The sequence below is a fragment of the Mustela nigripes genome, chromosome 17 (genome assembly GCF_022355385.1).
Source record: "Mustela nigripes isolate SB6536 chromosome 17, MUSNIG.SB6536, whole genome shotgun sequence".
Lineage (NCBI taxonomy): Eukaryota > Metazoa > Chordata > Mammalia > Carnivora > Mustelidae > Mustela > Mustela nigripes.
This window is the reverse complement of record NC_081573.1, coordinates 8,242,027-8,255,755: the sequence shown is the minus strand read 5'-3', so window position 1 is coordinate 8,255,755 and position 13,729 is coordinate 8,242,027. Positions and strand designations below refer to the sequence as shown.

Genomic DNA, 13,729 nt, shown 5'->3' with positions numbered 1-13,729 from the left:
AAAGCCCAGTCTCCGGGGTCATCAGAGCTGGGTTCGAATCTTGCCTGTGCCAAATCCCCTGCTGTGGGACCTCAAGCCAGGTGCTCAGCCTCTCTGAGCCTCCTTTGCCTAGAAACTGAGCTTGGGCCCGGGGGTTGCCAAGAAGAGTCTTCTGGTACAGGGACGTGGCAGGCTGAGCACACGTCCTCACATGGAGCTGGGTCTTGCTTCCTCGAGGGATGGTTGCCGTGACGGTTATTATTAGTTTAATCCATAAGACCCAGGAAGGAGGAGGAGGGATGCTTCAGTGGTGGTGGTGGTGGTGGGAGTGGGAGGTCGCTGGCAGCTCCAGGGACAGGAATCAGGTAGAATGGTAGAAAGGAAATGGGGGTGGTGGTGCAGGGTGAGCTGAAGCCTGAGGCATCAGGCCTGGGCAGATGGAATTCACCAGAAGAAACCTCGTTGGAGCTACTCTCCAGGGCTGGGGATTATTTATAGAGTCTGGCCTCTCCTTCTCCCCTCCCCAGCTGCTGCCCCCCCTACACCCTCCTCACATTCCTGGGGCTCCATTTGCACCAAGTCAGCAGCCTGGAGACAGGTGGGCCGGAGTGGCCGGGAGGACACGCATCAAGGCCTCTGGGCTCAAGGACTTCCAGCCCAGAAACCCCCCTTTGGGGTGTCCCACCCCCAGCCTGCAAGAGGTGCATTCACAGAGGGTGCTGAGGCAAGCTGGGGGAGTCCCAGAGCCATACACAACCCCCCAGATCACACCATAAATAGAGTCACACACCCGATTCCAAGCCCGGGGACACACCCAGGATACAGGCAGCCATGCAGGTGCCACAGAAAGTCAGATGCAAGGTCACAACGTCGTGTGGGAACAACTGGGGACACGCAGAATTGCAAATGCAGTGACCCCGCAGACAGATGACAGACCCCTCCCACTGGGCTTCCAGCACCCAGCGCAGCGCTGGGGACAAGCCATCACAAACACAGACCCAGCCTGAAGCCCCACGCAGGGGTGACAGCTGGCAGCTGCTGAGACTCCTTTTGTCTCCAAGATCCCTCCCCATGACCTCGTGCCACAGACCAGGGGTCTCACAGGTGGAGGGGACCCCCACATGCACGGTCTACCTTCCCACCCACTGACCCGCCTGCATGGAGGAGGATATGGGGCAGACTCCCAGGACCGGACCAGCTGCTGGCCCCATGGGGGCCCCAGTCTGTACCCCGCCCTGACTCCCACCCCCGGTGGTACCTGGCTGGGCTGTGCGGAAAGGGGCTGTCTGTATCCCGGAGGCGAGACTGACCCAAAGGAAGGGCCCGCAGCCCCGGCCTTATATAGGGGGGCCGGGCTGTGCTACTGGCTGGGAGGGGCTGCCCCCAGGGAAGGGAACCAGAGGGCAGCTGAGCCTCTCACCTCCCTGCCCGGGAACTGTGCCCACCCTGAACCCAGGCATACCTCGCGCCCAGCCCCATGGCCTTGTATGGGCTGCTGCAGGGGCTGAGCCCAGCCCCCTTTCCCCCATCAACTTGATTCCCCCACCAAGTGCTGAGTCGGGCTGGCAGGGACTGCTGGCCCCCTGCCCAGGACACAAGACCCTGGTAGGGGACGTCCCAGGCACGTAGAAACCACTCCACTAGGCCACCAGACCCTCCTGGGCTGGCCAGGCCTCTCCTCAGCCCCCAGTGGCCTTGACCTGGATAAACAGCAGGTCCTGAGCCCCGGCCCTGGGGAAACCTTGCAATAGTCCCACTACTGGGGAGCACTTGGCCAAAGCCCAGGACTGAACGCTGAAGAGCCTGACCCTAGAAGCCCGTGTTTGGACGCACTTTCCTCCTCGGGAGCGAGTGGGAGGGAAACGGAGGGTTGCCAGAGCTGGGAGATTCAAGCTCAAGGCCAGGGCTGGAGGTGGTGGTCGCCCTCCCCACTCCAGTCGGGCGGCAGGCTGAGGCGGAGAGACTTCCCGGGGGTTTGGGGGGGGGGGGCAGGGAGGGACTCATTCTGGAAGAGCGCTTATTTTCAGAGGGCGCTTCGCTGTCGCCTTTGCGAAGACCTAGACCCGAGGTGCTGGGGCTGGTGGGGGGCAGGCAGGGACAGGTGTTGCGGGGGTGGGGTCGCCACGTGTCCGGGTTAATTATAACCAGGCGTGTCGGGTGTCCCTGGCCTCGCCTCCTTACAAGGGCAGCCGCCGTCCAGGGAGGCCTCCCCCGCCCGCAGCGGAAGGGGGCTGGGCGGCGGCTCGGGTCAGAGCAGAGCACCGGCAGGACTCCCGACTCGCGCACCTCCAGATCCGGGCGGAGCAGGAGCTCTCGACGGGGACGTGGACCTCAGGGGCTGAAGAGGGCATTCCGTGCACGCGGGGACGGGGACGGCTAGAGGAAGCCGTATCCTCTGCCTGGGGGGCGCCGAGATTGCAGGGCAAGCCAGGAGAGTCCATGGGGCAGGAGGAGTCCAGGGAGCGCCCAGGATTACAATCGAGAAGAGACCAGCCTTTTCCCTCTGAGGTTCCTCCCTCCTTTCGGGTCTCCCCCATTTCCGCATTTCTTCCCAGGCAGTTGGGGTCTGATCTAGGGAAAGGGGGCCCTTCCTGCCTTTCCCCAGATTCCTGGTTGGGAGGAAGTGCTTAGAAAGGGTGATCAGGGGAGATCTCTCCACCCACTGTTCCTTCCCACCAAGATCAGAGTGGCAAAGTTCTCCTTCGTGGCTAGGGAAAAGGAGGCTCTAGTTCTAAAAGGAACTAGAATAGAATAGAGAGGCATGTATCATTTCAACAATTCTTTATTTTTTAAAAAAAGATTTTATTTATGTGAGAGAGCATGCTCAAGAGTACAAGCGGGGGGAGGGGGGGAGGAGAGGGAGAAGCAGGTTCCCTGCTGGGCAGGGAGCCTGACTCAAGGCTGCTGCGTTCCAAGACCCTGGGATAGTGACCCGAGCCAAAGGCAGAGGCATAACCAACTGAACCACCCAGGCACCCCAGCAACTCTTTATTAAGCACTTATGGGGGACACAGCAGAAAACAAGACAGTTGGTCCCATGGAGATGACACTGGAGTGAGTAAAAACACATAAATATGTGCTGTCATGGTGGGGTTATTAGGGCTTTGGTAGAAAATCAAAGAGAGTAAGGGGTCCCCCTAACCAGGCCTCTCAGGGGAGTGAAATCTGAGCGGAGACCCAAGGGAGAGGTAAGAGCCAGCCATGTGAGGATCTGGAAGGGAAACAGCAGGTGCAAAGGCCCTGAGGTGGGAGTGGCTTGGCAAACCTGAGCAACAGGGAAGAAGCTGGAAAGCTGGATCAGATGGGGGAGAGCAGAGAGTGGGAGGAAGAAGATGAGGGATAGGAAGTGACCTGTAAGACCATGAAGGAGATTCCATCCCACTGCAAATGAATGGGAGCCCCTAAGGGCTGTGAACAGGGGAGACAGGATCCAGCTCAGCCCACCCCTCTGGAGCCCACATAGCCACTCATGGGGACATTTGACATTCCTTTTGGCCATAGAGCATAGGAAGCACTTCCTGTGTTTGGGGAGTTTCCCACCCTATGACAGTCTCCTTTAGAGAAGCCAAAAAGGACAGAAACTCAGTTTCCCAGAATCCCTTACAGCAATATTCCAGTCATGTTGACCTGGGCTGAGGGGCCCAAACACTCCAGCAGAACCTTGGGTCATGAGCTCTACTCCTTTATCTTCTTTGAGTCTCATAGAAACAGCTGGTCTCAGGGAGCCAAGACCCTCATAGAGTATGTTCATTCCAACCTCCAACCCTCCAAAGCCATCTGTCTCCAAGGCCTGTTCATCTTTCCTCCTACCCTAGCTCAAGACCTCCTCCACAATCCCCTTCTGCCCTAGCCTCCTCTCTGGTCCGACTTAGTCTGTCTCCTCCCACCTATTTCCTACATTTCTGACCACTCCCGCTAGAACCTGCTATGGTTCCCCAGTGCCCTCAGGATCAATGAGTATTTGTTGACTAAGGAAATAACAGTAGACTTATCAATTGGAAACCCCTCCAACCAGCTTATGCAGAAAGGGCCTTACTACCAGATATTAGGTGCTAACAAGAAGCATGCTCTGGGCTAGGTCACCAGGAACATCTCTTGTCCCTAGAACCACGCTCCCTTTGGATAGTTGGACATGCCAGAAAGAGGCTAGCATGGACGGTGAGAAGCCACTCCAGTCTCCACCTTGACTGTTAAGTATTATGTCAAGTACAATGCTAAGTGCTTTACAAATATTAACTCATTCAACACTGCCAATGATAAAGCTCAGAAAGATAAAATAACCTGCCCAAGGTCACGCAGCAGGAAAGGGATGAGCTAGGACTCAAAGTGGCAGAGGGCTGCCAAGAGTGGGTTCAGGCTTTGGTGAAGACAATTTACAGGCCTCTCAGCAAAGTCATATTGTCATCCTAGAGTCTCTTTCAAGATGGGTCTCCAGGCCCTGACAATTTGTACCTCCTTCCCCATGACCCCTTCATCACCTTGGCTGTCTGGCTTCAGGGCTCAAGACCTTATGTGTATTAAACAGTTTACTTCCCCAGCAGTCCTCTGAGGCGGATACTGCAAATTTTACAGATCAGAAAAGTGAAGCCCAGAGAGGTCAAATCTCTTGCCCAGTCACACAGCTGGGAAACAACAGAACCAGACCGGACCACATAGTTAGTCCCTGAGTTTGTATTTCTCATCCCTCCCCAATCCTACTTCTTCCTGCTGAAGTCCCATTTTACAGATGATGGATGCCGAGGCTCAAAGAGGCAAGGAGTTGCCCAAGGTGACAGGCAGTATTCTAGAATTTCAGAGTCTGTACTCTTTTCACTTCCAAGCCCTGGTGTTACAGAGCAATCTTGCTCCCAAATCCTCCCTTTTATCCACCGCCTCCCCCGTCCCTGCCACTCCCCTAGGCATGAGGCTGCCCCCTGCAGGAGAGACCCTGGGAGGCAGCACTCAACCCCCAAGGCCCATCACCCCAGAATGCTCTTCTCACTCAACCTCAAAATGCCTCTCCCAATCCTGGCAGTCCATGATGCCAACTCATTCATGGAAGACAAATTATAAATCAAAGCCAGCCCCAGAACTGGAGAACCAGAAAGTCAGACTGTTGAGGACCTGTCCACTCCTTTTCCCCCAAGAGCAAGCCCACTGCAGACCTGTAATCAATTGGATGTCACACACCCCCCCCCAATGGTAATGGTGATTGTGGGAAGATAGGCAAATGATATAGTCTTTCATGACTCCCCTCCAACCTCACTCCAGTCCCTCCAAATCGATCTTTACCAACATAGCTATACATTTTCCTCTAGGTGTTGCTTTAGCTGCATCTTAACCTCTCAATGTTGGTTTGGGGTTGTTTTTCATTCAATTATTTCAAATTCATCCTTTGTTTTGAAAATGTTCTATTTGGAGTGTATGGACAGTCACATTTATTAATATTGTAGTCTCTTGGGGGTGCCTGGGTGGCTCACTCAGTTAAGCATCCAATTCTTGGTTTCAGCTCAGGTCATGATCTCAGGGTTGTGAGATTGAGCCCCATATCAGGCTCTGCTGGGTGTGGAGCTTGGTTGAGATTCTCTCTCTCTCCCTCTGCCCCTCCCTGCCCAACCATACACTCTGTCTCTCTCTTAAAAAAAAAAAAAAAAAAAAAGTCTTTTAAATTATTTACCTCTTTATTGAGGTATAACTTACATACCACAAAGTGCCCTAATCGAGCCCCACATGGGGTTCCCTGCTCAGTGGAGAGTCAGCTTCTCCCTCTGTCTCTGCAACTCCCCCTGCTTGTTCTCACTCTCTCTGTGTGTCAAATAAATAAATAGGGGCGCCTGGGTGGCTCTGGATTAAGCTCCTGTCTTCGGCTCAGGTCATGATCTCAGGGTCCTGGAATCAAGACCCATGTCAGGCTCTCTGCTCAGCGGGGAGCCAGCTTTCCCCCTTCTTTCTCTCTGCCTGCCTCTCTGCCTACTTGTGAGCTCTCTCTGTCAAATAGATAAATAAAATCTTAAAAAATAAATAAAATAAATAAAATCCCCCCCCTTTTTTTTAAGAATTAGGCTAGTGGGGTGCCTGGGTGGCTCAGTGGGTTAAAGCCTCTGCCTTTGGCTTAGGCCATGATCCCAGGATCCTGAGATCAAGCCCTGTATAGGGGGGTCTCTGCTCAGCAGAGAGCCTGATTCCTCCTCTCTCTCTACCTGCCTCTCTGCCTACTTGTGATCTCTGTCTGCCAAATAAATAAATAAAAATCTTAAAAAAAAAAAAAAAGAGGGGCACTTGGGCCCCATATGGGTTAAAGCCTCTGCCTTCAGCTCAGGTCATGGTCCCAGGGTCCTGGGATCAAGCCCCACATCGGGCTCTCTGCTCGGCGGGGAGCCTGCTTCCCCCCATCTCTCCCTGCCTGCCTCTCTGCCTACTTGTGATCTCTGTCTGTTGGATGAATAAATAAAGTCTTTTTAAAAATAAAAATAAAAATAAAAATAAATAAAATAAATTTTAAAAAAAGAATTAGGCTAATCTATAGATACTGCTTTGGAATAATTGCCAGGTGTCTTAGTCCATTCAGGCTGCTATAATACAGACAGGATGGCTTATAGAAAACAAATTTTTTGCTCATAGTTCTAGAGGCTGAAAGTCCCAGATCAGGGTGTTAACCTGGTCAAGCAAAAGACCTCTTCCAGAACACTGACTTCTTGTATCCTCACGTGGGAGGAGTGATGAGGGAAGTCTGTGGAGCCTCTTTTTTTTTTTTTTTGTAAGATTTATTTATTTTTATTTGAGAGAGTGGGAAGGGAGAGAATCCCAAATAGGCCCCTCCCCCCTTGAGCAGGGAGCCTGATAAAGGGCTCAGTCTCACAACCCTAAGATCATGACCTGAGCTGAAACTAAGAGTTGGATGCTTAACCAACAGAGCCAACCAAGAAATTATATAAGACTAATGAGTCACAGACTTGTACCTGTGAAATCAATAATACATTATATGTTAATTAATTGAATTGAAATTTTAAAAATCCAGAAAAAATAAAAATAAAAAGAGTTGGACGCTTAACTGACTGAGCCACCCAGGCTAGGCTGGGTGCTGTCTGATTCAAACTGAATTTTGCTCAAATAAACCCTTACAATATGTTTTAAGCCTCAGTTCCTTTTTTTTTTTTTTTTTTTTAATTTGTTTCACAGAGAGAGAGCACAAGCGGAGGGAGAGGGAAAAGCAGGTTCCTCACTGAGCAAGGAGCTGAATGTGGGACTCGATCCCAGGACCCTGAGATCATGACCTGAGCTGAAGGCAGATACTTAATTGACTGAGCCTCCCAGGCATCTCCTCAAGTTTCTTTTTGAACATTGTGGGGTGGGGGCCGAAGAGAGGCAGCCACACAAGGGAAGCCTTTCTCATGCCTGAGTCAGTCAGTCCTGAAAGGAATCGTTCTCAGCCTCTGAAGATCTGGGGTCAGACCGGCAGGACCTTCGCTCTGCCATTGGCCAACGCAAGTCACATGACCACACCTGAAGTCAAAGCCATCATTCAGCCTACCTGTCCCGGTAAACTTCTTTTTATTTGTGTTTTTCTGAAATGGGCACTCACGCTTGTGCATACATATACAATTCATATCCGTGAAATGTTTCTGGAAGGACATTAGAAACTGGTAATCATGTTTCCTTCTGGAAAGGGTGTCTAGGGATCAAGGAGAGACAAAGACCTACTTTTCAGTCTACAGTCTCTTGTTCTCTGTGAATATAATTTCTGATAGTTCTTAACTTTTTATAGTGAAAAGGAAGTGATGAGCTTTTAAAAAACTGGCCAAGAGGGGCACCAGCTGGCTCAGTGGGTAGAACATACAACTCTTGATCTCAGGATTGTCTCAGGATTCTAAGTCTGAGCCCTACATTGGGTGCAAGGATTACTTAAAAATAAAATCTAAAAAACCCCCACAAAAATAAATAAAAACTATGGCCAGGAGGTGAAGAGAAAAGCCCCCAACTCTACCCATTTTTCTGACATGGCAAACTGAGGCCTTCAGTGATAGGACTGGGGTGTTGTTGAGTGCCTTCTTGGTGGTGGTCTTGGGCAATGGAGTTCTCCTTTGAGCCTCAGCGTCCTCATCTTTAGATGGGGCCAGTAATAATGCCTACCTCAAAAAAATTAAAAACAAAAACAAAAAATAATAATGCCCACCTCTGGGGGTGGCTTTATAGATTCAGGGGTTTTGCTAATTCTTGGCTGTGATCTTGGACAAGTCACCTGGCCTCTCTGTGTCCTATCCGGTTGCTGTACGTTCACGGAGTTAATTTACAAGCCTTAGCATAGGGTCCACCTGGGTAAGAACTCAGAAGCCCCAGCCCTCACTGGTGTTGTGCAAATGTCCTTGGCACAGGGCCAGTGGAAAGAAGCGATCACCTTAGTCAAGACTTTCTCCCTTTCAGCCTTGATCCCATTTAATCTCGAACACTATGCTATGTGGGAAGTGTGATCATTCAGGATTTATAGACTTGGAAATAGGCGCTCAGAAACATTGCTTGCCGCAGGTTATATGGGAAGGAAAATAGCAAGATCAGAATTTGAACTCAGATCTGCCTGTCTCGAACTGGCCCCCTGTCACTCCCAAGTTTACCACGTGCTACTCTGCTCTAAGCCTTTTACAGGGATTACTCACTAATCCCCACAACAGCCCCACAAAGTAGGTTCCCTGGAACCCAAGGCCCAGAGAAGTTTGTTGCTAGCTCAAGGGTCACACAGCCGGCAAATGATGGAGCTGGGATCTGTACCAGGCTTCAGGCTCTGCACTGCCTCTTTGTAAGCATGTGGCAGATCCAGAAATGATGTCCAGCACCCTGAGGCCAACACAGTGCAGTTAGGAGGGAAGGGTTTGTCTGCCCCCTTCTAACCTGTTTCCTAGAAATACCTGGGGAAGTTAGAGGGCGAGTTTAGTTTTACTGGCCATTATTCAGCTGTTGGCCCAATAATTCACTCCGCGTTCGGCCTGTGCTCAGTAGCCCTGGGGACACAATAGTCCTCAGGGCTGACCCTGAAGAAAAATGCGATCTGCGCAGTAGTCTGGGGCCAGGACCGCGGCCCAGCAGCCCCCTCTGCTGGAAGCATCCTGTAGTGCAGAGACCCAGGTACGGCAGGAAAAGCCCCGTGTTGAACCAGATTCTACTGAGCCCAGCTTTGGCCAACTTGGGTTTCTAAGACTTGATTCATTCGGTCATCCACTCAGCAATTACTTATTGAGCACGTACTTTGCACCAGGCTCTGTTCTAGTGCTAAAGACACAGCGCTGACAATACAGAGCCCTATCCATCCATCCTATCCCCATTTACAGTTTTCAGAAAATAGACACACTGAGAGGTTAACTTCCTTGCCCAAGGCCTTCACAGCCAGTAAGGGCTGAAATCAAACCCAGAGCCCAGTTTTTAGTCACTACAATTATCTCGCCAGTAAAGTGATGAAATATCATAATATGACAACATTACATAAAATAATTTTAAGCATTGAAAAGTTTTGTGAACAAGATCAAGCAGGGGAGGGGCGCCTGGGTGGCTCAGAGGGTTAAGCCTCTGCCTTTGGCCTAGGTCATGGTCTCAGAGTCCTGGGATGGAGCCCCGCATCCGGCTCTCTGCTCAGCGAGGAGCCTGTTTTCCCCTCTCTTTGCCTGCCTCTCTGCCAATTTGTGATCTCTCTCTCTGTGTCAAATAAATAAAATCTTAAAAAAAAAAAAAAGATCAAGCAGGGGAATGCGGTAGTGTTTTGGTGGGACAGTGTAATTTAGGAGGGGCAGTCAAGGAAGGCCTCTCAGAGGAAGCGGCCTTTGCGAAGTTCCCAGAGTAACGAATGGGATCTATGGAAAGAGAGGTCCAAGGAGAGGGCCCAGCCAAAGGAAAGACCCGGGGGCAGGAGCGGCAAGAAAGCCGTCTGTCCGGGATCCGAAGTTTCCAAGATTCCAGCTGTGCTGAAACCCGGCTTTTCAGCGCGCGGGTATCTTCCTCGGATTCGACGAGCCCGACAGCCTACGCGTGCGTCCGCGGCGGTTCTGCTATTGCCGCAGGGCCCAGGCCGCAGGGCGCCGGGCTGTGGGCGGGGTCGGTCTCACCTGCGGGGGCGGGGCTTCCGGCCGCCCCGCCCCTCGGAGGAGCGGCCAGCGCCTCAAAACCCGGGGCGCAGCTGGGAGCGGTGGGGCGTGCACGGTGTGCGGGACGCGGCCGTGTGTGTCGCGGCAGAGCGGGTTCCGGAGTCACCCGCGCTCAGGTGGGCCCCCCCTAGTGCGGGGAGGGAGTTCCGGGGACCGCGAGGATGGGGGCGGAGGGTGAGGGTTGGGCCCCACGCGCCCTTGGGCGCGCTGGCTTGGCGACGGGGACGAGACTTGGGGCCCCTGGGGGCTCCCTGCCCCGCCCTGGGGCTCCCCTGGGGTCTGGAGGCCCAGCTGGGGCCGCGCCCCCTCCCCCAGGCGGAGGTAAACAGAAGCGAGGACGGGGCGGGGCCTGGGGAGAGGGAAGGGGCCCTTGTGACGGCCTGGCGGGGGAAGCGGGGTGCGCGGGGCTGGGCTGGACTGGGCTGGGCTGGGCTGGGCTGGGCTGGGCCAGGCTGGCCGGCCAGGGGTAAGATGTGTGGTTTAGGGGATGACCGTGCTGGGGGCCTCATGCCTGCTAGTGTGGGAGTGGAGATGGTGCGTGTGAGAGCCGGTGTACGAGGCTCAGGTGTGTGTGCGATGGGGTCAGGCGGTGGGTACGGGTGAGAAGGGCAGATGGACGGTCTGTGGAACCCTGCGCGGGTGCAGAGGGACTGTGGGGATGATGCGGAACTGTTTCAGAGATATGAACACATGGGCGACCTCTGAGTGTGTGTCTAATACAGGGCCGGGTGTGTGGGAGGGAGGTGAACTGTTGTTTATGGGATTAGGTGCCTGACCCAGGGCTTGGGGGGATGGGGCCGGCTGTGGGCCCTGTGGGACCCGCTCGGACTGGTTGGGTGTGCCTGTGATTAACACTATCAGCTGTGCGGTTGTGCATGTGTGAAAGGGAGTTGTTCTCGGGGCTGAGTGTGGGCAAAATCGTGTGAAAAACGGTTGGAGCGCTCAGAATGACTCTCCGTGAACTTGTGTGATCAAGACTTTGCGGGGCTTGCGAGTGTCACTAAGTTCCGGACAGAGACTGGCCTATGCACCCACATATACGTGGAGATTGGTGGCAAGTGAGACCCTGAGGTCTAGAAAATCCACTGATTCTGTGGCTTTCTTACTGGGTGTCTCAATATGAGACACGTGAGGAGGTACCCAAAACTGGGCTGCTTGTGGTGGCCTAGAGGGTTATGTGCAGAAACTGTGGCTCTACTCTGTGTGTCCCCACTGCTGCAGGTGCCTGCCGTGGACACCCAGTTGGGACAGGACAGCTGAGTCCGAGTTGAGGAATCGTTGGTATGCCCATGTTTGGAGCTCTGTGTCTCTGCGTGTGTGCTGCACACAGATGTGTGAATCCCTGGGTGGCCCGGCAAGGTGTTGGAGGAAGTGGGGAAGAAGGTGACAGGTCCACAGTGACTCCTAGGAATGAGTGTGTGTGTGTGCACGTGTGTACATGCGTTCCCGCTAGAGGCACGTCATGGAGAGTTAGGGACTTGTAGGACCGCCCGAGTGCAGGAGAAGGACACGTCATGGGCTTATGTACAAGGGGACAGGCTGAATTGGAGTGATTTGGGATTTGGTTATCTATTCAGTGATGAGAGGCACAGGTTTCGGTGTGTGTTGGCCTTTTTTCCTGAGGGGAAAATAGACCTGTGTGTTGTATTTCCAAGAGGAGAGTGTACATGTATCATTTCTAGAGGAGTATGTGTGTGTGTGTGCACGCGCGCGCCCGGGTTAGTGTGCTGCATTAGGCTTTTTTTTTTTTTTTTAAGATTTTATTTATTTATTTGACAGACAGAAATCACAAGTAGACGGAGAGGCAGGCAGAGAGAGAGAGGGAAGCAGGCTCCCCGCTGAGCAGAGAGCCCGATGCGGGCCTCGATCCCAGGACCCTGAGATCATGACCTGAGCCCAAGGCAGCGGCTTAACCCACTGAGCCACCCAGGCGCCCTGCATTAGGCTTTTTAAAAAAAGATTTTATCTATTTATTAGAGAACAAGCCAGGGGAAGAGTAGAGGGAGAAGCGACTCCCCGCTGAGCAGAGAGCCCGATATGGGACTCGATCTGAGGACCTCAGGATCATGACATGAGCCGAAGGCAAACGTTTAACCAACTGAGCCACCTCAGTTCCCTGGCATTAGGGTTTTTTTTTTAAAGCAAATATGGATGTATGGGACTGCGTTCAGTTTTATTTCTTGGAAGAGACAGGGCATGTCCAGAGTATGTCCTGTTTCTGAGAGGAGAATGTATATTACATTCTATTTTTAAGAAGGGAGTGTGTGTATGTCGAGTTATATTTCTGAGAGGGGAGCGTGTGAATGTGTGTGTGTGCATGAGTGTGGGCAGGTGTCTTTCTGAGAAAGTTTGTATAGATTGCACTGTATTTGAAAGAAGAAAAAGCATGTATTTGATTTCTGAGAGGAGACCGCCTGTGTCGCCTTATGTATTTAAGAAGGGAGGGTGTGTGTGTGTTGGGGTCCATTTCTGGGAGTGGAGTGTATGTGTGCGTGTTTATGTGTGTATGAGGGATCCAGAGGCACCACCAGAGGTCATTGACCTTGTCATCCACAGACATCCGCGTGAAGTGCCCCCTGTGAGACCCCCACCCATTAGCATTGAGGCCTCAGACTCTGAGCTGTCCTATGGCTAGTGTGACATCCCTGAGCTGTGGCTGCCACACGTGTGTCCCAACTTGCCTTGGGCTGGCTGAGCCTGTCTGCAGTGGAGGGTGGAGCCCCTGTTCCCTTGGAATCTGTCAGCTCCTCAGGTCCTAGGAGCTGACACACGGGTCCCCCCAGCTCCTGATCCCCCCAAACCTGGAGGACTCCTCTGCTTCCATCATCCCAGCCCCTTGGCGCTTTCTTCCCGCCCCACCCCACCCCCAGTGGTCTGACTGGTTCCCAACAAAAACACCCTAAGAATGAGCTCACGGGAGAGGCCACCCGCCTCCACACACCCCGCCCCGCCCCGCCCTCCCAGCAGAGGCGGGTGCCTCCAGTCCAGGTCACACGGCCCGGGAGGTGTTCTGGGGCCCTTGGGGTGGACAAGGCTGGCCAGGTGAGCCAAGGGCAGGTGGGAGGCCATTAGACCACTGTTTGCCCTTCTTGGGGTTAGTTATGCATGGGGTTTCAGAGTTGCCTGCAGGGCAGGGCCCAGGGCTGAGGACCAGCAAAGTTAGACTATAGAATGTTCCCAGTTGCTGCCTGGCTGGTATGGGTGTGGGACAGGGAGCTGGCCCGAGTGAGGAGGGGATGGAGACAGAGGGCTGTCTGAGCCGGCTGGACAGGGAGACAGTCGGAGAAGGGTCCTGATGGGCAGCCGGTCGGCTGACCTAGCCCTGGCCCTGATTCCCCAATCCTCTCCACCTGCCCCCCTCCCCCCCAGGAGCTGTGATGTCCGTACAGGTGGCAGCCCCTGGAAGTGTGGGGCTGGGCCCAGAACGCCTGAGCCCCGAGGAGCTGGTGCGGCAGACACGACAAGTGGTGCAGGGGTTGGAGGCCCTGCGGGCCGAGCACCATGGCCTGGCCAGACACCTGGCTGAGGCCCTGGCAGGACAGGGCATGGTGGCCGGCTTGGAGCTCCTGGAAGAAAAGCAGCAGGTGGTGAGCCACTCACTGGAAGCCATCGAGCTTGGACTGGGTGAGGCCCAGGTATGCGGG

The 13,729-nt window shown here is 53.5% G+C and overlaps 1 protein-coding gene across 4 annotated transcripts in view; it reads left to right on the top strand.

Annotated features, from left to right (window-relative positions):
• Positions 1 to 10,076: 10,076 nt before the first annotated feature.
• KLC3 (kinesin light chain 3) overlaps positions 10,077 to 13,729 on the top strand; it is an 8,350-nt gene continuing 4,697 nt past the window's right edge. The window contains exons 1-2 of one of the 4 annotated variants that reach the window (XM_059383842.1): positions 10,077 to 10,201; positions 13,455 to 13,720. In XM_059383842.1, the coding sequence (XP_059239825.1) occupies positions 13,463 to 13,720 (258 nt within the window). In that variant the 5' untranslated portion in view covers positions 10,077 to 10,201; positions 13,455 to 13,462. Of the gene's footprint in view, positions 10,202 to 10,285; positions 10,407 to 13,454; positions 13,721 to 13,729 lie in introns of those variants that run through there. The other 3 variants (XM_059383843.1, XM_059383844.1, XM_059383845.1) reach the window with 3 other exon arrangements.